Source organism: Manacus vitellinus, unplaced genomic scaffold (genome assembly GCF_001715985.3).
Source record: "Manacus vitellinus isolate BGI_N305 unplaced genomic scaffold, ASM171598v3 scaffold_57_pilon, whole genome shotgun sequence".
Classification (NCBI taxonomy): domain Eukaryota; kingdom Metazoa; phylum Chordata; class Aves; order Passeriformes; family Pipridae; genus Manacus; species Manacus vitellinus.
The window spans coordinates 3,428,626-3,450,687 of record NW_021940666.1 but is presented as its reverse complement, the minus strand read 5'-3'; the positions used below and the strand labels follow the sequence as shown (position 1 = coordinate 3,450,687).

The following is a 22,062-nucleotide window of genomic DNA, read 5'->3' as shown; positions in this document are numbered from 1 at the left end:
ATGCATTGGTTCTAAAACATAGCTAGGAGTAAAATACCCTGTAAAGAAACAAATGCATAAAAGCATTTCTACTGAATAGGTTATTTTCCCCCAAAATAGAATTTTGTTATAAAATTTCCATCTAGTAGAAGAAAAATGCATATTCAAAATTAACTAGGTACTCACCTTTGACTCTGTCTCCTTTGTGCAGGTGAATTTCCCCTTCCCCTTGAGGTTGATATGGCTTTACTACAATAAAAAGTCTTCCAGGAACAGCACTGTAAAGCTTCCGTTTGGGACCCTGATAATCCAAGGCAGACAGTGTATCCTTGTTGGCACTAGGACTGTAAATGGCACTGGAAATTGAAATTAAACATCATTAACAGCTTATTTAAAATGGGAAAGTTAATCATTTACCATCACTTAGCAGGATTGAATTAAGCAAATTAATTGTCTTCCAGTGAGACACCTAACTCTTCAAAAAAAATACAGGGTTTTCATGCCAAACAGAAGCTTTTAATGGTTGCAACCTTTCAATATGAAACATGATCAACATCCGCCTGACCATAATGTCCTGGAACAGAAAATACACAATATTAAAGTTTTTAGTTTTTCTTCAAATTAAGCTTGCACATTCATAGAGCCCAATGAAATTTAAAATTTATATGCAAATCATACATTACCAGAACCTCCATTTGTCAGAATGACTTGAAAACCTCAGTATTTACAATTATTGTTGGGAATGGATATCTTTGAGTGAACAAGTGAGAGAACTGAATTATTAACTAAACGGATTGAATAATCAAGTTACTTCATCACTCCAAAGCCTGGAGCTAAATTTAGACCTTCACAAAGCATGGTGCTTATGGCAAATATTCTCCAAAATATCACTTTTTCTTGATGGCAAACACTAACTCACTCAATGACTTCAGAACAAGCCACAGCTCATCAACCAACACACTTACGGTATATAAAGAAGAAATTATTGAAAGGTGGTGAAAAATGTATAAGATCATTACCAAACCTCTAGAAAAACAAATGAACTGTCAAAAATATACAAAAAGAGGCAAATATTAAAGAGAGTGGGAAACCTATAGGAGATAACATAACAAACTTGCAGTACACTGCTATTCAACTTCAAAAAACCCAACATTAAAACTTGAGGTCTTACACGTAAAGTCCAAAACCAGAAAATATTCATGAGAAAGGAAAATGTTAATAAAGATTTGAAGGGGAAAAATAGTATAACAAAGGAAGAAGGCTCATTTCATGGTAATTTAGCATTTTAACACTCTGCTTCCTTTCTTGTAAGAAAATATCTCAAACTGCTTTAAGTAAAATGAAATAAAAGGGCTAGAGTTTGCTGGGTTTTCACCCTTTTTGGTTTTTTTAACCAATTTCCTACCAAAATAGTAGTCAATAAGTCGGTGAGTACAGAAGAACCCAAACACAGTGAATCTTTCCTATCAGGAACACTTCCATTTTCCTGCTGTAACTTCTTCACCGTTTGGAATAGGATCCCCATTTCATCTAGTTCTGTTCTTCCATTACTGTGAAGAGGTGCTAATAATGATACTTAGGAGTTTAACAGTGAGTTCTGGTTGCATATCTATGAAGGATTTTGCATCAGAAACCTCAGTCAACTCTCACAGTCGTTTAAAGAAAGACTGGGAAAGATGTCATTTGGTTTTCAGTTCTTTGCTCTTTTTCCTTGTAAGTGAAGGAACATTCATCGCCATAAAAAAATCCAGATCTATAAACTGTTGCTACACATCCCATTTCCACTTGCATCAAGCTGTGTTTCTGCCTCGTCTGGTAGCAGCTATTCACAATGTTTTCTCCCTGCATCTACTTTAACTGCTATCACAGAAGATACATTCATTTTCTCTCTTACTGAAGGAGAAAAGGGAAATGACACATTTAACCCACACAATGAATGCATAACTTCTCATGCAACAGGCCCACTAATGGAAATCAGGGCTGCAGGGTAGAGGATTTTTTAAAATAAACAATCTTTCCTCTCCCTTCTTTTCATCTGCTTGGGTTCCAAACCCAGCAAATCCCATGCTAGGAAGAGCAGGAGAAGGATGCAGAGATTTCAGATGATGTGTGGACATGTTCCCCTCTCTCCCAGAAGAAGGTGGCCATCCTTGACAGCTCATCCCTGGTTGAGACTGTCTTGGAACCTCCCTTCATAATCACTGTGGGACACATTCCACAGGAAGGGCATTCATTCCTTTGCCTCCCCATCCCACTACACAATCAGTTTGCTATGAAAAGCAACAGCCTCATGAGAATCATATAACAGTTTGGGTTGGAAGGACCTTAAAGGTCATTGCAAGCCCCCTGCCATGGGCAGGGACACCTTCCACTAGATCAGGTTACTCCAAGCCTCGTCCAACCTGGCCTTGGACACTTCCAGGGATGGGGCAGCCACAGCTTCTCCAGGAAACCTGTGCCAGGGTCTCACCAACCTCTCAGGGAAGAATTTTTTCCTGATATCTAATGTAAATCTCTTCTCTTTTCACTTGAGAAGATGAAACACCTGAGCCACACAGGCTGCAAAGATCACATGAATTCCTTCCAGCATCGCTTTCCACAGCACAAACGCCAAAAACCTCATTAACCCTTTGTCAAACTCTGACCTTCTCCATTACTCTGCCCCTTCTGGCTGCTCCTGTTCCACAACCCAACCTACTGCTATGTCAAAAAGGGCTTTTTCATCTCACGGGAGCAACAGCTTTATGGTGAATGTTATTATTTGCAAATAATAAGCAGAGACAGCAACAATTCCCACATTTAGCTGACTGTAAGTAGGTGGTCATGCAGTTAAACAAAATCTGTGAGGAAAGTCATGCAAGGTGCCATTCATGACTGCAAAACAGGCCTGTGGCAAGAAAAGGCATTATATGTAGGAAAAATTATATATAAAATCCTTTTAGTTGTTAAATTTAGAGAGTCTCCAGCTCTCCTCTCAGTACTTGCACATACTCTGGACTCCTCTGAAACAAGTCTTGATGGCACATCGAAACTGTAGTTGTGATACTGATGCACTAGGAGGAAGATCAAAATTTTATTTCCACAAACTCTCAGGTATTAAATTGGTTTCCACCAGCATTTGTGCTCGTTTTCAGGAAGGGAAGAGGAAAGCGGTTGAATAAAATCAAAGCAAAAAAATGTTTACTCAGTCAAAAAAATTTCTAATTGTTACCCCCACCTCAAAGGATTGACTATATTTCTAGAATTTGAAGTGTGTCATCCCAGGAATATAGACGAAAAGGCTCTTTTTATCCCTTCCAGCTGAAATAATCATTGACTCCTAGGTAAAACCTCCCACTCTGGTGGCATCAGTATAATCCAGTGGAATACAAAAGCTCGTTCTCTGAAAAGCACCTCATGGCCGTCACCTCACCCAGTTGAATTCTCATTACAAACTGGTTTTTAGCTGATATTGGGCTCTGTGAGGAAACACCATCCAAATTGCACCCAAATTGCACCCAAATGAGCTTTAGCCACTATTGTAACATACAACAAAGATGAGTTTGCTGCATGAAAACACTGGCATAAGAAATTCATATCCCATTCCTTCCATTTCGTTTCAATCTTTCTTCCACTTCAGACAACTTTGTTTTACAATGCACCATTATTTCCCCCCTCCAGCAGCATTGTTACTATCACAAATAGTGCTTGCCAGTTTGAATGCCTATGGCCAAGGAGAGAAGAAGAATGTGCAAGGTAATAGAGACAGTGTGAACTACATGACATTTTGTTTTACTGACTTGAAAACTCCAGTGAAGATCCATTACACCTACAAATGACAAAGGGAAACCAACAGCTGCATTTCTTGACAATGCTCGAGTCCTTTTCTACTCTGAACAGTGGATTTCTTTTTAATACTAGGAAACAAGACAGATAAAGTCTGATATTTTAAATGACTGGTGAGTTAAATGTGTTTAGTCAAAACATGTAAGCTTCAACTCTCCCTCAGTGCTCAGTTCTAATACCTTCACTGTGGCAGCTCTACACTTTAACATCCCTCATCCTGGTGAAGCCCCATCTCTTGCACACTTGGCAGATGGAGTTCCTGAGTCAAAGTGAAGCTGTAATTGCCTCCTCACAATGAGGGCAGTGGCTTCTCAAAGCTGCAGCTCCCATTTAAGATCAAAACTCAGACTCAGTCCTCTGTGTTATTATATTACTTAAAAAACACATGACTCTAATTAGTCAGGATTTGCTCTCCAGTGGGACGTGGCTGCAGGATATTTGTGTAGAGTGCCTGCTAAATCATTTGTAATTCAAGAGGAAAGGAAGAGCAGCAAAGCCATAGGTAATGCAAAACCCTTCAGCACAGATAATCATGAAAGAAGTCAATGACATCTATCACCACTATCTCAAGAAGCCCCCTTTGCTCTAGGCCAGCCTCCAGTTATTCCCTCTATTTTACTCCTTGGTTCAGCACACATCTACACAAGAGAGAACTTAAACATCCTCTGTTCCATCACCCATGAGCAGCTCCAGCACAAATTCCAGGCATGACCAATATCCCAGAAACATTTTACTTTGCTGTTAAATCCAATCCTTATTTCAACAATTAGAAGATCTTGAGAGCTTAGCACACTGATTTGGAGGTGCGAACCCTGTGTTAAGTCACTGCTGAGCTCTGCTGAACTGTAACGCCTGCCTGGCTGCTGGAGCCCTGTGAGGAAACAACTGGATTTGACTGGTGCTTCCAATTAAAATATTCACACTTGGACGTGGTCCACTGTGTTGAGATTTAATACCTATACATTATATAGAGTGCAAAGTGGGCATATAAATAACATAAAACATGTGGCAATGCAGCACAATGACTTAAGGAATATCTCAAGTAGTCAAAAAGTCACCTGATGTGCCTGTGCTGCTGCCGCTTGGCATCGTCTCCCAGCCTGTTCAGGGATGGTGACCGGCTCCGGGAGGACGGAGTGTAACTCCCCACGGTTTTTACAGTTCCATTGGGATTATTCTGCATCTGTTGAAGCAGATGAGGTGAAAGGCTGCGGTGTGAAGAGGCAGAGGAGGATGCTGACCACTCAGGGAGGTTGTTGATGTTCAGGTTGTTATCGCTGTTGGAGCGGAGCAAGATCCGAGGGGCTGCCAAGGTGTTCGGAGGTCTCCGCCTTCTGCTGGAATAGGTGGGAGCCTCCCTAAAGGGCACTGTGTGAAGAAAGGCATTCAGGGTAATCTCAGATGATTTCACCACTCATATGTGTTTACCACCACATAATATAATTCAGCAACATATGGCATTGTTTCTTCTGCAGAGACAGAAACTCTACCTTGCCAGCAGAGCTGATCGAACTCATTATCCTCGTAAAATTGAAAACAACAGAGCAACATGAACCTGTTTACTGGCTTGGATGAATAGTTGAGCAACACCAGTGTCAGGAGTAAGCTGAATAGCCTGAACTATGGTCTAGGAAATGGGATTCACCTCATTATTGCCAAGTTGGACGTTCAGAAATTTCATTTTCATGCTGTGTTGTCACGTTCTATTAGGAAGGCACAGAACAGGGTTGACCAGTAGAATTTCTGAGTTATGAACTTGCACCTTCCTTCCCCCAGCTGGTACCCAAACTGGTCCCTCACAAGTTCAGGTCTAACCTGAAATCTGTAGCGTTAATAATCACCTTATCCCTATCTTCCAGGTTAAAAATTGAGGACATGGCTTCTTCTCCTGGTAGAACTCTATTACACTGCTGTAATCCCCAGGTATTCCCCTATTTCTAATCTAGGCACTTCTACCACATCAATTACTATTGTATATAGAACATATTACCCCAGGGGAATACACTCACTGTCACATGCAGTGTCCCAAAGGGAACATGACTCTATCCAAAGGCTGCAAAATACTTATTAATGAAATAGTCACAACAGCAAACAAGGTAAGGGCAGTAAAAATCTGACACAGAGCAGAGGGTCCATCCCCTCATCAGTGCTCCCGGTACACTTGCACAAGCAGATAATGCTTTCCAGATCACCTTTTCTCCCTGTAGTAGTTTGTTCCGAGTGCAACTTAAAAGGTACATTTCCTCATAAAAAGACACCCAGACATCACTAGATGTGATATTTCCTGTCCTATCAAAAGGTAATAGAGAATTTGACCACAAAAACTCGTTCTTGACTTGCTTCCCACTGTTGCAACCACCCTCATTAATTTATTTCAGTGGAGCTTGTGGGGTCACAGGAGTTGAGTCAGAGTGCACATATTTACATCTGAAAAGTCACAATAGTAAAACTAACAAAAGGCAGCCAGGCATTATTCTGAGGACTTCATTGAGGTGCTGTAATTCTCAAAAAAAATCATATTTAAATTGGTAAAGAAGCCCCACAAAATATCATCCTACATGTCTAAAGTGCCAGTAAGTGCAATTTATGAAGTACCAGAAATGTCTACTCATTCAATATCCTTCAAAACCACAGAAAAAACAGAATAAGAATGTCTGTCATACTGTGCAAGTAAATAAATTCACATAAATATGAATATACATAGGAATCAATCTGTCCTGTCTTGAAATAGAGCCTTTAATTGAGAGAACAAAGCAAAATTTAAGGTTTCAGAGCAAAACTGAGAGTGTACTCATAGCATAAAATAGAGATGGAACTGCAAGGAGAAGAACGGTTTATATAATTTTCACCAGAATCAGTTTATGATTAACTACAATTCTGAATATTTTAAAACAGCATCCTTTGTATTTCTAATGAGATGAAACTTTCTCTAGTAAACAACTCAACATCAGAACAACCAAACAAGAGAACAGTGTGAGCAGAGAGAAAGGGCTTAAATTCCATATTTCCTTTGAGACAAGGCTGAAATGAGGGAAGCATTCTTTAAAAGTTGTTAAAGGGGATAAAGCAGAGAAATACAATATTTATGCTGGAAAGTGGTAGAAACTCTGTATAATTTTCATGGCATTTCAAGTGTTTCACATTTCATATTTTTTTAAGGTTTCAAAGCAGTTGAGTATGTCACTGAGAGCACCCGGGTGCTTTAGATGTCACAGTAAAAGCCCTGGTTAGTGCCAACTTAAAGAAAACTCTAAGCATTTAGTTCCCAAATTGGCATATACAGATCCTTAGGTCGATGTAGGGGACAGAGATGTGACATTTCTGCACTCCTATATTTTTGGCACTTGGAATCTGACTCTAGAAATTACTTCATTGAAGATAAGGATCCTTCCCAGGTACAATAGAGCAAAATCCAGTCAAGGAGAAAGCACACAAAACTGAATATAGGGAATGTTTGGCACATTTGCCACCTGAAGGTCTAATCCTGCTGTCTCAGGGTCGCCAAAGTTTGCCTTGGATTCAGCAAAAATTGAGTCTGACCTTTAGATTCTAATTTTCCATGAACCTAAACAGGTGACTATCCAAGCAGCCTGCCCAGCCTTCCAACCACAGATAGATAAAACTAAATTTTGCCAATGGTTTGGATATGTTTACTGGGACTCTGGAGAGGTTGGTGGGATATCTCCTGGTGGGAGGGGAGAGAGCACGAGGGCCAGGGTGACAAGATGGACAGAGAGCTGCTGAGCACATTTATACCAACAGAACTGAGAAACCACTCTCCAGGTACCCTTGTCTTCTTTTTTCCTTATGTGCCTTAGAAGGATTTTACATGCTCATTTAAGAGTTTAGCTTTTGCTTTGCTATTAATGCTCTGTTCTTAAGGAGGGAACTACGACCAAAATTAGCCTTTACTATAGAAAATAATCAGGAAAGGGGACAACTAATTACACCAATTGACGCTTGTCTAACACAAATCTTTTATAGAAAGAGTTAAAAATAAGCATTTCGGAGCCTGAAGTGATTAATATTCCACCCAACTGTTTCTTTTCCCCAGCAATCTGCAAACTGTAAGTGGGTGGATATTTTTTTAGCTTCTTCTTATCGGCATTATTTATATTAATTTCACAATAATAAAATTAAAATAACTACAACACAATATGATGAAATGCAAATGTCCACGCTTTAATCCCAGTTGGACAGTGATTTTCCCTAATATTTCCCACATTCAGAACTGTAAGTCTAACTGTTACAAAACTTGTCTGGGAAAAACAGTTGATATAAAATGAAATGAAAATGCCTGAACTAATTACATGCTCCTAAAGTTTAAATTTATCATCCCTAAAAGCATACTTGAAAGTACCATACAATCCTCTCTCCAGCTCTCCCAATTCTATTCCTGGTACTTCATACATCTGAAGGGGCAATTCAGCACCATTTACTGACAAAATTCACCCTGGAAAATCCTTAACGTGTCTCCAAATGTATTTCTTAGGGAACAAAAACATTTCTATAACTACTTGATTCTTCAGAGAAAATCCTAAAAGGAATAAAGTCACATCCAGCTTTAATAACCACTTGCCTTAGTGGACCATCTAACATCAAATGATTTTGCAAAAGAAATTGCAGGAATTGATTAATTATAGTCACTAAACCCATCATATTCAATGTACACAAGAAAACACCAGTCTGAAACATCAAAGTGTTCTGCTTTCATCGCTTACCTTCTTTCTTTGTGAAGGCATTTAACAAAGACTTCATTTTCCCTTTTTACTTTAGCAGCAATCCCCTCATTACATAACCTTTGCTGGGAAGAAAGAGGCAAAAAAAAAAAACAACCCCAAGAAAATAATAATAAAAATAAAAATGATTCAAGCTACCCAATTTCTATGTGTTCAGGCTGGCTGCACTCTGACATAAGCAGCAGGTTTCTGGGCACCGTGGAATTGCGAGCATAGCTGGGCATGCAGTACCCAGCGTTCTGGTGACAAAGCCCACCCCACATTCTGTCTGTCAGCTGGGAGCCAACTGTGCACAGACTGGAGCTCCTCAAAAAAAAAAAAAAAAAAAAAAAAAAAAAAAAAAAAAAAAAAAAAAAAAGAAGCTCCTGCTATCTTTCCCAGCATTAGTCATGTGAACCTGCCGCCGCCACAGCCTCGCAGACGATGCTCCCGCTCCGCTCCCAGCCCGGAGTGTGCGGAGCCAGCGCGGGATGAGGGAGGTGCGGGCGGCCGGAGAGAGCCCGGGGGGGCAAACGTGGATTTGCCAAGGTGGGAAAAGGCATTTCTGCAGCTGCAACTGGGAACAGGGGAAGCCTGGACAGCGGGAGCTGCTGGGGACAGGCGTTTAGCTCGAAATTTGCACAGCTGACTCTCGGTGCACAGAGGATTTTACTGTTTACTTGCTTGTTGCTGTTTATTTTCTTGTTGCTGTTTACTCACCTTTTACTATCTATTTCCTTTTTGCTATCTATTTCCTTTCTGCTATTCAATTTCCCTTCTTTATTTCTTTCCCCCTCTTTATTTCCTCTCCTCTCCTCTCTTTATTTCCTTTGCCCTTTTTATTCCCTTCACCTCTTTATCTTCTTTCCTCTCTTTATTTCCTTCCCCTATTTATTTCCTTTCCCTCTTTCTTTCCTTTCCCCTCTTTATCTCCTTTCTCCTCTTTATCTCCTTTCCCTATTCTTTTCCTTTCCCCTCTTTATTTCCCTCCCCTCTTTATTTCCCTTCCCCTCTTTATCTCCTCTCCCCTCTTTATCTCATTTCCCCTATTTATTCCCTTTCCCCTCTTTATTCCCTTTTCCCTCTTTATTTACTTCCTTGCTCACTGCAATGTTCCAAAGAAGCAATTTGAGGAAAAGTACAAGTCACACTAATCTTCACACAATGACTCCATTAAGAAGGGAGACAAACCTGTCACTACACAGAATATCTTCCCATGGCCTATATTCCAGTCTCAAACAGAGATACAAGCCCAATTATTTCCCCTTCCCCTTCCATTGCACTGGAATAAAAGAAAATTCCTTTTTGCACAGAATAAAAATAAAAATGAAAAAAACCTGATCAAGCTCTTTTGCTAAATTCAGTGCTGAATTTCTGCAGATGCCAGAAAACACAAGGTGTAACCAGTGAAGTTTGTAAAGTACTAATTCTAAAAAAATTGATTTATAGCTGTGCCGGGCAGTGCAAGCATGCTTCCAGAGGAAGTGTAAATAACTGAGAAAGGCAGATAAGAAGCAGGGGGAGATGCTAAAAATCACAAAAATGTTAAGCGTATCTAGTTAAATCTAAGATACAAGGATATCAAAGAACAGGAAATTCAATGTCTAAAAAAACCAGTAACCTACATTAAAAACTGGTCATAAATAACGTAACCTCTGTAACAGTTAATAAATATTTATTCCATTTCAGGGTTCTCTGATGATCATTAATGCATCTATTTTGAAAATTAAGGGAATTTCTTATGAGAAAACTGCTTCAAGACAGAAAATAAATTACTTAAATGAATTTAATGTCTTTATGCATAATGATCTCATAGTTAACATAACAGCAAAAAGAACTAGTAAGCAAAAATTAATTGAATAGTTTAAACTTAATTTAACATTCCAGTGTCTAATTTATAAAGAAAATAATGCTTCTCTAATACAATTTTATGTTTTGATTCAATTTCTTTTTAAAAGCAACTATCCTTAGCAGGTGAAAATCTTACCAAGGGAAATGTTGGACACAGCATCCAACATCTTTATTTGACAGGAAGAATCTTCTTCTTAACTTTTAATAGATGTAAAGCTTTCTAAAGAATAACTTTGAACTTTTATTCATTAACTTATAAATATGTGCATTAATTAGCCCCCCAGAAGAACCAATGTAATTTCCAGAACAAGAACTGCTACACCAGAACTGTGCCACTAACTTGAATTACAAGCATTTGTGCTTTACAGTTTCAAATATCTTCATCCAATCCCCCTAAATTATATTTTGAGCCACAGATGACAAAGGAACTCTGAGTATTAATGGAATCCTAATTTCCTTTTCAGGGGTGTCAGTGGCTTAAAGTCTTTAATCCCAGCAGTAGAGCAAGGACAGGGTTAACCCAATTGTGCTCATTCATGTCTGTTCATATACAGTAAAACAAAAACAGACAGGCAACTGTAGTCAATCAAAACCAATCCCAAGGGGGATTTTTATTAGATTCTTGCCAGAGCCATAACATTTCATCATCTAGAGGTTTCTAATCAGTGTTAGAAAAACATAAAAAAATATGAAAGCCACTTGAAATTATTGAGTTTCATGGAAATTGTGGCAATTCTTTCTGACCTACACCAGCAGATGTATCAGCTGATGACTGATCATTTTATTCCATTTAACTGTCTGTCTTTTCCCCAATGCAGGAAATATAATTTCTTCCTATATGGCAGAGCCTCCTGCAATAACCACTATTGTACAATGGGAAAATATGACAATCAAGGAAGTCAGTGAATAGTTGCAGCTGCAGTTTTTGAGTTTTTCCTCATTTTCGCTAATAGCTTATTAGGACTTGTTTATTTTAACTGAAGTCTTGAATTTTGTGGTGTTGGGAAATTTAAAAAGAAAATATTCCAGCAGTTTTCACTTTTTCCTGAAAGATTTTCTGCCTCATAACTGTAGTCTTGGTATTGCTGTCTCAGCACAAAAACCTAATCATTTGACTATAGTAGTACAAAAACCCCAATATAACCCATGAGCTATAAACATTCTTAACCTAAAAATCACAAAGACCTTTCTAAACAGACGTGAAGTAAACTCTCATTTCCCTGCTCCTTTGGGAGGTGCTCAGGAAAATGTGTGGGATGTGTCTGCATCTGCATGGGGATGTGTCTAAGAGGAAAAAGCCACCTTAAACAGAAATTGGGCTCCTAAGTTAATTTTGATGAGCATTTTTTGTATATTTGTAACAACAGTCTCCCAATTTTTATAGGCATTTGAGTCCACAGCCCCCATTAGAAATCTGTGGAAAATCAGTGACTTACATACTCTTGAGGATCTATTTTTGGACACTTGGATGCCTTTAAAAAAGCACAAAATTATGACCAAAGCTCTTATTTAATCATCCCACCAACACCTCTAAGGGCTAAGGCTCCTCAGATAATGGCAGAACACAGCTATGACTGTCCTGATTTTATTCTTGTTTGATTTTGTCAATTTTGGAGTTCTTGCCAGAAAAAATCCCTTTAACATCTAGGTTTCTGTTAAAAATACAGTTCTTAGCATGTATAAATGCATTTCTCTCCACTACAAAATAGGCTTCCCATATGCTAAGCCACCAAAAGGAGAGTTAGGCAAGAAAAGAGAGATTCATATATAGACAGTTAAGTACATAAAGGCTCTTTGTGGGGGGAAAGGGGGGAACCCAAACTAGGTTGCTACAGTGCTTCTAGATTATTTACTTATTTCAGAAAGCCACAAGGTGGTCGGGAACACAGATTTAGGAATTCACCTCAGTGAAAAAATTAAATCTATTTTATAAAGCAAAGAGTTTGGGGTTTTTATTTTGCTGCAAAAAATCTGGGGAGTTTTCTCAGGGAGCTGCAGTTAAACCAGAGAGAAGCATCTGAGCCCACTGAAATGATGCTGGAGGAGCCTTAGCTGCCCTAACTTCAATGGTATCTCTGTTGCCACTGGTAGTAACTTCTCAGCACCCAGCTACCCGTGGTATCAACCAGCAGCCTTCAGGCAGACAGGCTGAGTTTGAAGGGTAGAATGGGGGCAGAAGACTGTGTGTAGGAAAGGACAGCAGAGGGATGACTCGGGAACAGATGGCAGGAGCTATCAATTAGAAGGAAAAACAAAAAATAGCAGTGTGAGTTCCACAGCCATGTGCCAGACACCCCTTCCGTCACCGGGCGCTGCCGCTACAACACCGTCCCCAGACTTCACTCTCTGTGACCAGGGCCAGTGTCACACTGCTCTTTCAAGGAACTTCTTCCCAGAACATCCCTAAAAACCAACATCAAGGAGTTGGGAACGCTCTCAGCTCAGGCACAACTGTGTGGATGGTTCATCACACAGGCAAATTTTTGTGTGATGGAGCAAACCGGCCACTGCCAAGTTCTCCAATTCTGCAGAAAACACCTCACTCAATTCCCAAGTATTTTAATAACAAAGTATCTAAGGTGTGTTTGTAGGTACATTCCAAAGGAATTTAAAAGTTGATGAATATACAGATGCAACAAATAAGTGAAATTAAAATCATGGGAAATGAAAATCCTTCTTTCTTGCTGTGCTCATATGATTATAAATAAGCCTTCACTAAGATTACAGCACTAATGCAAGAAAAACACTCAAAGAGCTGCACGTGTCTGCAGAAGGGAGACATGTTCACCTCAGGGTTTTACTTTGAGATGCTTATACAACATCAAGTAGAGACAGAGAATCTTCTACTCAGATTACATTAAAAAATTACTGGGTATTGCTTAAAACTTGTTACATGTCAGAGCCAATGTCTGACACCTCTTTGATAGGTTAGAAGGTAATAGGAGTAGAAATTATGATCCAAAAGAGCTTGAATCTCATGGCTTTTCCCTTTTTAAAAAGAAAAATTGTCAGGCTCAATGTGGCAGTACCTGCAAATATCTGAAGCTCTGCCTGCAGTGATACAGATACACAGATCAGAATTTACCTGAGAGCCAAAATAAAACCTCGGTCCCCAAGGATGGGAGGTTGCTTTGTGTGAGGAATTTGGGTCAGGGGTGCAGATAGAAGCAGAACAATAGAAGGTTAAAAGGTGGGAAAATGAAACCCTCCAATTCTGTGTGAAAGGCTGGAAGGAGGGAGGAAACAATGGCCAATAATGAGGGAGATGTCTTGCAAGCAACAGCTTGAAGAGAGAAAGAGAAAACCAAATGCAACGAGAGGAAGCTACAATAGTTGAAGGGGAATTTAAAAACATGACTCAAGTCTATTAGCATCGTCGAAGTAAGCAGCCTATCTGAATAAAACATGGATGGCTCACTTTGATTCTAACAGATATACTGATGTAAAAGTAGCAACTTAGCCAAATAAACCCCTGTATTTTATGTAGATGTGTTCCTGTAGAGCATTCTCCCTGGAATGGGAAGGCCAGCTCTGACAAGGGTTTCTCAAGACTTTATACTCCCAGAGCACTCACAGTTCCTCATTTCTATTACGCATATTTGGGTTGAAAACGGCATCCAATCTTACTCTGAATAATACAAATAAGTAGGGTAAATATTTGTGTCTGTCCTCCATACATTTGTGCACACAGATAACAAAGAGTTTTCTCCACTGGCTGTGAAGACAAGGAAAAGGAGAATCTTTTAAAAAGTAAATAGTTATTGAGAAACCTTTCAAAAAAGGCAACAGGGTGATTTGCAGTTGATAAAACATGAAACTACTTGTTGTAATTGATTTCTTTAAATATGAACTGGGCTGATTTCCAGGTCTGTTTTCATCAGTAAGTAGAACTCATCCAGAATGGTTCATCTTTATACGGCAGCAGACTATCAGCAACCAGCTACTTAGAAGTGTCATTGAAGCAAGAGATTAACAACTTCTACAGTATCTGGACAGAAAGATCTGTTTACCTCAGACTGAAAGCAGTCAAGTGTGAACCCCTGAAGCTGCATTCTTTTACCTCCAACAATAGGGTAGAAAATATGAATAAAATAAAATTATAACCCGTTACAAATTCTTGTGCTCTTTAAATAAGCTGGTGAAAGGGTGGAGAAATTTTCTCCTCTAATAATACACTAGAAAATCTTGTCCTGATGCAGCACCACTCAGAAGCATTGAGTACATAACAAATTAATGTCATTCTTTGCATTATGTATACACCGAGTTGGGAAAAAATATCGCTTAACATGAGGGGGCTGTGCATATCCCAACCCACACAGTTTATGCTGAAGAAAAAGATAAATTAAAACCCATGTCATTCAGAGAATTTCACGGCTGGGGGTTCCTGCAAACAAAGATGCCTGACTCCTCTTCTGATGTCTGACACTGATGGGCCTCAGATGCAGTATTTGAATTTGTGGGTTGTGGTGTGAGTTTGTGGGTTGCAGTCTGATGTTGCAGAGGAGAACAAAGGTAAGTAAAACCACACAAGATGTTTAGCTAAACAAATGCACCAGTATTGGACTGGACTGCATGGTGTTTCTGTGTTCTGGTACTGTACAGAAAACAATCTAATTTTGCCTCTGTGTAACTTTCTTCCTCCCAGAAGCTCTCCATGAATTCCTTAAATCATTATGTTGTTCCAGGCCTTATTCAGTGATCTGATTTCACTGCTTTAATCTAAGTGTGAACCTCTTTAGTAAATAGTGGGACAAAGCATCTGTGCTTCCAAAAGTGTTGGTGGATCATGTCAGTTTTATTTAGAATAACACCATTTTCATAACTGAAAAGTGTATAATGCTCCCAATTGGGGAAGAAAAAAAAGACTGGACTCTTGTAGAAGTTTCCAAATATGTAAGTGGTCAAAGTGGTCAAATGTTGTGACAGAGGTACAAGTGTTAGTCCAGTACAATTTACATAGACAAGTGTATTCGGAGGGTGGGGAGTATTGGGTAAACTTATTTGTTGAAATTCATGCATGAGTGTGAGTTAGCCAAGGCAGGAATGATAAGAAAACAGCAAAGAAACAGATTCATAACATCTTCCTTTAGCTCCAGCTCTCCCCTCATCTTCCACTCTAAAATCTTGGTGTCCTTCACTGCCATTTTTCAATTTCATTTTCCCTTCTTCTCATGGCTACAGCTGCCTTTCACTGCTTCCACCACCAGCTCTCAAAGGATAATCTTCCCACCTCCCAGAGCCAAGAGGAAATAAATGGCATATAAGAGATAATTTCTAGAAGATACCCTGCCATGGCAAAGCTACATAAAATTAGCAACCAAGACAAATGGATAGGGAGAGAGGAGGATTTGGACAAAAGAAAACAGTTTTTAGAAGAGAAAGATTTCTAGGAGGTTGCAACCTATAAACACTTAAAAATAGTGGAAAAAAAATCATCCAATCTTCCTATGCCAAAGTTTAATTGTGAAGAGAGGAGGGAACAATCAAGCTGCTAATATGACATTGCTATAATTTTTTAACACCTTATTGCACTTTGAGGATAGTATTTTCATTGAGTAAAGAATACAGTATTTTACTGAGGAGACATAGCTGGGCTGGAAAGGAACTAGAGAACTGTGAAAGCTTTTCACTCTGCTGGCTGCCTTCCCAGAGACGCACACTACTTTATGATGTACTTAATGACAAAAAACTTGCATTACCACTTTCATTCTTACATTAGAGCAGAGCAGCAAAAGGAGTCCACTTTTATCCTGGCAGAGGTACTACCAACAAAAAAATAAACTAAGCACCAAGAGAATAAAATTTTTGACTCTGCAGCCTCCTTGAAGCCCGTGAGTCTGCAAGCAGTGAGAAGAGAATTTAAGGAGAGGATACTTCTGGGGGTTGTGAGTGTAGAAGAAGCCAGTAAGACACCCATATCCCATAGACTTGCACAACGCTTGAGAAAGCAAAAAACTATGACTGTAAACAGTGAATCCCACCATTATAGCACCCACATTATCCTATGCACACTATTTTCCCCTCTTTTCTAGTATAAGTGATCTTCAAGAATTCCTCCTTTGCTCTTATTCTCATCACCTGAACTCCAAAGTGGAGCTGAGCACTGAGTTAAGTCATACTGACACTTTTGAGACCACATTTGGGTTACCTGAGCAGAGTCTCTCCCTGCAAATCTCCAGTTGTCTTTTATGCTAAAGATTGTAGATACGCAATGCAACCATTGATCCCCCAAAATATCTTCTCTTCTAAATAGAGGATAGTAAGCTCTAAAGTCATGTTATCAAGCAGGATCTTCAAAAGATAAAACCCAATAAGCTGATAATTGTCTCGCTATCCTTAGTTCCATTTAGACACTTGCTATTAAATAGAAACTAAAACACTGTTGACTTATTCATTAAAGTAACAGCATTTTAAATTATATTAGTAGCCCAGATTTCTTCATCTCAAAAATAATTGTTAATGAATCATGCTGGTATAACTAAGAAAAGATAAAAAAAGGAAGTATTTGCTGTAACAGGGGGTTATCTCTGTACAAATATGTAGGTGTTTGCAGCATTTGTAATGTTCTCAGTGGTTAATCCCATTGAGAAAGAAAGGCTTGCTCACTGGAGAGTCTTTGAGGTGGATTAATGATTAAAGTGATATCACAATACTATACCTACTCCTGGTTCACTTGGGTTTTAAAATCTTTGAAAATGTTGAGGAAAGACCTTTTTTCCCCCCCTGTTTCTTGATGCTGCCTGCAGATCGAGTTTTGCACTGACAGTTGAGTTCAGATTTTATGGAACAAGAATACAAAAAAGGACTCTCTGTTTATATAGGTTAGTAAGTCAGAGCAGGTAAATAACTGAAAGAATAAACAAAGTGCAAGCTTTAAATCGATCATCAAAAAGCAATTTTACGTACATTCTATTTCAGAAGCATTCCCATTTGTTCTTATGTTTCTGGCAGCAGTGGTAGATGTGATATTCATTAATTCAGTGGAAAATGCATGGCTGACATCCAAGACATTACTATGAAAATAGAACTGTTCTGGATATTATTTGGCAGTCACACCCCCAGACATCATGACTACTACAATGAAATTTGACTTCCGTGTTCAAGTTTCAAAATAACTCTGTTTTCTTCCAGGCAAGAAGTGATGCAAATAAAGCCTAAAAAAGAATGGGATCAGAGAAAGGAGAACAACTGTATCAACAAGCAAACTGCATACGTATTCCTCACTGGAGGAAGCATCATCTGGCATTGGCCACCTAGGATCCAGCCTGTGGTCATCTACAGAAGCACATCCAAAATAAGATGGTGATTGTACTCATAAATTCAGGGGCACAGGTCAGGGTCATGAGAAATTTAAGAAATAAACACGATATCTTTATAAACAAAAAAGTAAATAAACATGGAAAATATACTACGTACCAAAGAAAAAAGGACATAAGAGAGATAAAACAAGGTAACATAAAATATGTATTTCAGATCTTACATTAGGAAGCTTCAGTTGAGAAGCAAATTCAAACCACTTGCAGCATATTTTTGTCTACTAATATTTGTGGTAGAGACCTAAATCAAGGGAAATATCCAGCCCTCAGCTCTACCAGTGAACACCAGACAAAATTTCACTGCAATCTTGTGGTGCAGCAATCCCGTAAGAGTCCCCAGCAACTCTGGCTTCTCAGGAACCACTGTTTGAGATAACAGAGAGGTGACCACAGTCCCCAGGACACCTCTGTTGCAACAGGGATCAGAAACACAGTCACAGATTATTCTCACTGCCATGTTCCCAGTGGAAATCAGGAAAGCCTAAGACCATTCCCTCAGCTGGAAGATGACTGGTGGAGGGCAGTGAAACAGAAAAAGAATATATGGAAATTTATAAAGCTGAGGAAAACTTCTATAGAATCACCTTGAATAATTTTTCCTGGTCAAGAATTTGGCAAGAAATTTACAAGTAATTCACCCTAAGTCCCCCTGGCTAGCACCATGCTTCACTTTATACTAGTATGGAAGCTGCGAGGAACATCAAAGGAGTTATTAGCAGAAAAAGAGGAGAAATAAATGGGACTCACAGGATACATTTGAGGTCAAGAAATAAAGTATAAATGGAGGTGGAAGGACTGGAAGACAGGAAGAAAATACAGCGAAATTCCAGTGATTCCCAGTGAATTTGGGAGATATAATCTGAAAGAGATTTTCAATGGAGAAAATGAAAATGGATTACTGCTTTAAGATGCCTAGGAATCACAGTACTCAATGACTCAGGAAAGTGTATGCCACATAGTACATTAACAAGAAGGCAGAGTACGCTGGGATGCTGCACATGGCACGAAGGAGTAAAGTGCAATTCCTACAGCCTCTGCTCAGAGTTTACTGAGTCTCTGAACACCAGCCACCACTTTAAGATAAGGATTTAGCAAACCATACAGACACCAAAAGTAATACAGTAAATGACGAAGACGCAGGAGTAACTCATTAGCGATTTAAATTTATGTTGGAAACTCAACAAAAAGCAAAGGCTCTGAGTAAGCTCCTACATCACTGAGAGAGTCACAGAGCTCTGACACTGGAGCACTTGCACCTCTTAATCTACAAGTTTTCAAGTAATGAATGAAGGGAAAAACACAAGTGTTTAAATCCTACTTGCAGTGAAGGTGGTGTATCTTTTGTTGTGGGTTCTAATGGGAGCAGTTTTCTGTCAAGAAATAAAAGGAACATTTGAATGATGCAAGACAGAGAACAAGAGTCCTATGTAGGACACTATAAAAGCATTGAAGGTATTCAAAAGTAGTTCTCTTCCCCCATCACTCCTTTGAACAACCACAGTTCATGGATTTGTCTAAGCACATAACTGGGAAGCGCACACAGGTAAGGTGGAAGTCAAGTAGCTTCTCCATAGCCCACCATGATCACAAGTCCCATTTCTATCCAAAAGCTGTGCAGAGAGTGCAGTTTATTCCTACCTCCACTGCTGCCCTGTATTCTAGTGCAACCTAGACTAAGAAAACCCTTTTGCTGCTTTGATCCAACAAGAGAGTGGAATAATCTGTGGAGGAAAAGTGAAAAATTTCACAACTGTAGATTCTCCAGAGTATAGATCCAAGAGAAGAACAACCAGTAAGCCTTCCATTTAATTCTTCAAACATCACCAGCACTTCAATAGACAAGGTTCCAAATATTAACTAGGAAACTCATTTTTAGCTGGTGCTCCACTGGTCCCTTATCTAAAAGAATGGGCAGAATTTTCTCTGACTTAGTACTTTTTTCAGCTTACATAATCAAGAAGCTTAGCATTTAAAGGTTGTTAGCCTTCTTCAGAAGAGACTACATGAGACTTTCTGATCATTGTGCCAGGAATGGATAGCCTTTTCTGAAAATAGACATTGCTACTGGTAAATAGCAGCATAAACAAAATACAGATTCTCTCTCCTTATCATCACCTTACTCTGTCTCAGTGTGGATTTTATTTTAGACTCTCACTAATTAAGGCTCACTGACCGATTTCAACCTTCCTCTGTGCTCCTTAAAGGGCGGAACTGTCAGGGATTTTGTTGCTATGCACTATTATGCCTGGGAAAACCTTTGTAAATCCAATTGATCTTTCTTATCTCCTCTGTCACTCTCCCTTACAGGAAAAAAGATGGGGGGGAAGCAGCTGTCTCCTAAATACTGTTCTGTGGCTGAGGAGCATTTTCTTGGCTTTTACAACATTGTATCTATCAATATTCTGCATTTTCAATACCTACCCAGTGCAGGTGATGCCTAGAGAACAAACCTCCCAACACACAACTGTTAATGCCAGGTAAGAAATATGTCTTGACCAAAAGGGAGTACTGTAAAGGAAAGACATGCAAACACATACAGACAAAAAAGAAGAGGAGAGAAGAAACCCCAAGGTCCAGGGACTGTGTTAGCAGTGATGAATAGACCCCATAAACAAATAAAGGGAGTGTAAGTACAGAAAGTTCAGGAGATTGGCTGGTAGAAAACAACATTGTCACCACAGAAAAGCCTGTAATGCAGGAACTGAGTAAAGACACTGTAAAAAATGGATGAAGTAGTTCAACATGAATCTGAGGATTACTATGAGACAAAATTTAGGGAACAGTTGTGAAAAAAGTTGTGGAAAAGGAGATAGGAAACTGAAACAAAGTAGAAATTTATTACTGATGGCAATAACTGGATATTTTTGAGCAAATGGAGGCACAAACACACTAAGGACAGAAATCATGATCACACTCAACAGTAAATGGTCTCTCTCACAGGACTGTTGACTTCAGTAACTTTTCAAAATACAGCACATTCAGAAAAAGCCTGTCACTAGTACAAGTAAGACTTAGCTAGCTTGATACTACAGGTTAGAAACTCAGGGAATTTGAGAGGATCCCAGAAGCCTAATCATGCTGCAAGATCACATCCTTAGCTATTCATGCTAAAAGCAGGATAATCTAGAGCAGCAATTTTGCATGCAGTTATGCAAGGCACACACAGCTAGTGGAACTTCCAAGCATGACCACAGCAGAAATCTCTTTGGATAACAAAGACCTCTAATTTGTTAAGAGAATAAAGTTATGAAAGGAATGAAAACATTCGGTTTTTTCTCATTCAAGAACAGACTAATTTTTCTCAAGGCATTTACTCACTACTAATCTACAGGCATTAGAAACTAGTGTCCATAATAAGCTAGGGAGGACATTAAGATCTTTTTTTAAAAAGAGTACAAGTGCTAAGTAATTCATGTGAGCAACAAAAGCACTTCAGTGCAGCAAGCACAGAGCAAAATCCAGCACGCGCTGCTGGGCTTGGGCATTTCTGCAGCGTATTCCCAGATCAAGGAGCAAAAGAGAACATGGCTCATGCATGATTTCTGAGTCAGGAGGGTCTGGCAAGGCAAGAATTACAGAGCTAACAAGACATTCCATGCAGATTCACCTGAGAAGCCTCTACACAACTTCTGGATATGCCAGGTTGTCATTCTTCTGGATAAGCAAAAGTGTCCACAAAAGCACTGCTGCCAAGGGATGGTGGATTTACCACTAAATGTGTTTTCTACGTCCATTTAATTGAATTCTGAAAGATACACTTCAATGGGGCCCAGGCATACAACCAGGAAAAAAAACCATTCCAAAATGTACCTTTCTATAGCATTAGGCACCAAATACCTGCATAGGTCTAATATTTCCATGCCCCTGGTGCTTAATTGTAGTTAAATTAATTGGTTTTACCAGTCTCCATGTAGGCAGACCTGGTGTGACACTGTAGCCTCTCCATTGGAGAAGATGGGGCTCTTAAAAATTGCCGTGTCATAGGAAGTATCATGGGAAAAAGGCTAAAGCCATAGCTCTTACACTTGGAGGATGGGGTAAGATAGTTAATTAGAAGCTTTTGGGGGATCATAACACATTCCACAGAGCCAAACAACCCCCAGCCTGCCCAGTTGCCTTGGACTCAATAATTCTCTTTGGTAAGTTGAAAGATGATGCTTTTAGATCTCGCACAGCAGCATTTAAAAAAACATCATATTTCAAGCTTTCCACCATTTAAAAATACCTTTTAAGCAGGTTATTGTTAAATTTAGATAATAACTTTTATTTATTGCTTAGATTTTTAATTATATTGCTACATGCACACACACAAAAAAAATCATTATTTGTATGAGGTGACACATCAAGAAATCATTGAGCATTCACAAGGACTG

The 22,062-nt window shown here is 39.2% G+C and overlaps 1 protein-coding gene across 3 annotated transcripts in view; it reads right to left on the bottom strand.

Annotated features, from left to right (window-relative positions):
• SHANK2 (SH3 and multiple ankyrin repeat domains 2) overlaps positions 1 to 22,062 on the bottom strand; it is a 324,279-nt gene that overhangs the window by 202,066 nt on the left and 100,151 nt on the right. For 2 of the 3 annotated variants that reach the window (XM_018081842.1, XM_018081843.1), the window contains exons 1-3: positions 8,526 to 8,613; positions 4,863 to 5,172; positions 166 to 335 (exon numbers count right to left, since the gene is read on the bottom strand). In XM_018081842.1, the coding sequence (XP_017937331.1) occupies positions 166 to 335; positions 4,863 to 5,172; positions 8,526 to 8,562 (517 nt within the window). In that variant the 5' untranslated portion in view covers positions 8,563 to 8,613. Of the gene's footprint in view, positions 1 to 165; positions 336 to 4,862; positions 5,173 to 8,525; positions 8,614 to 22,062 lie in introns of those variants that run through there. The other variant, XM_018081844.2, reaches the window with a different exon arrangement.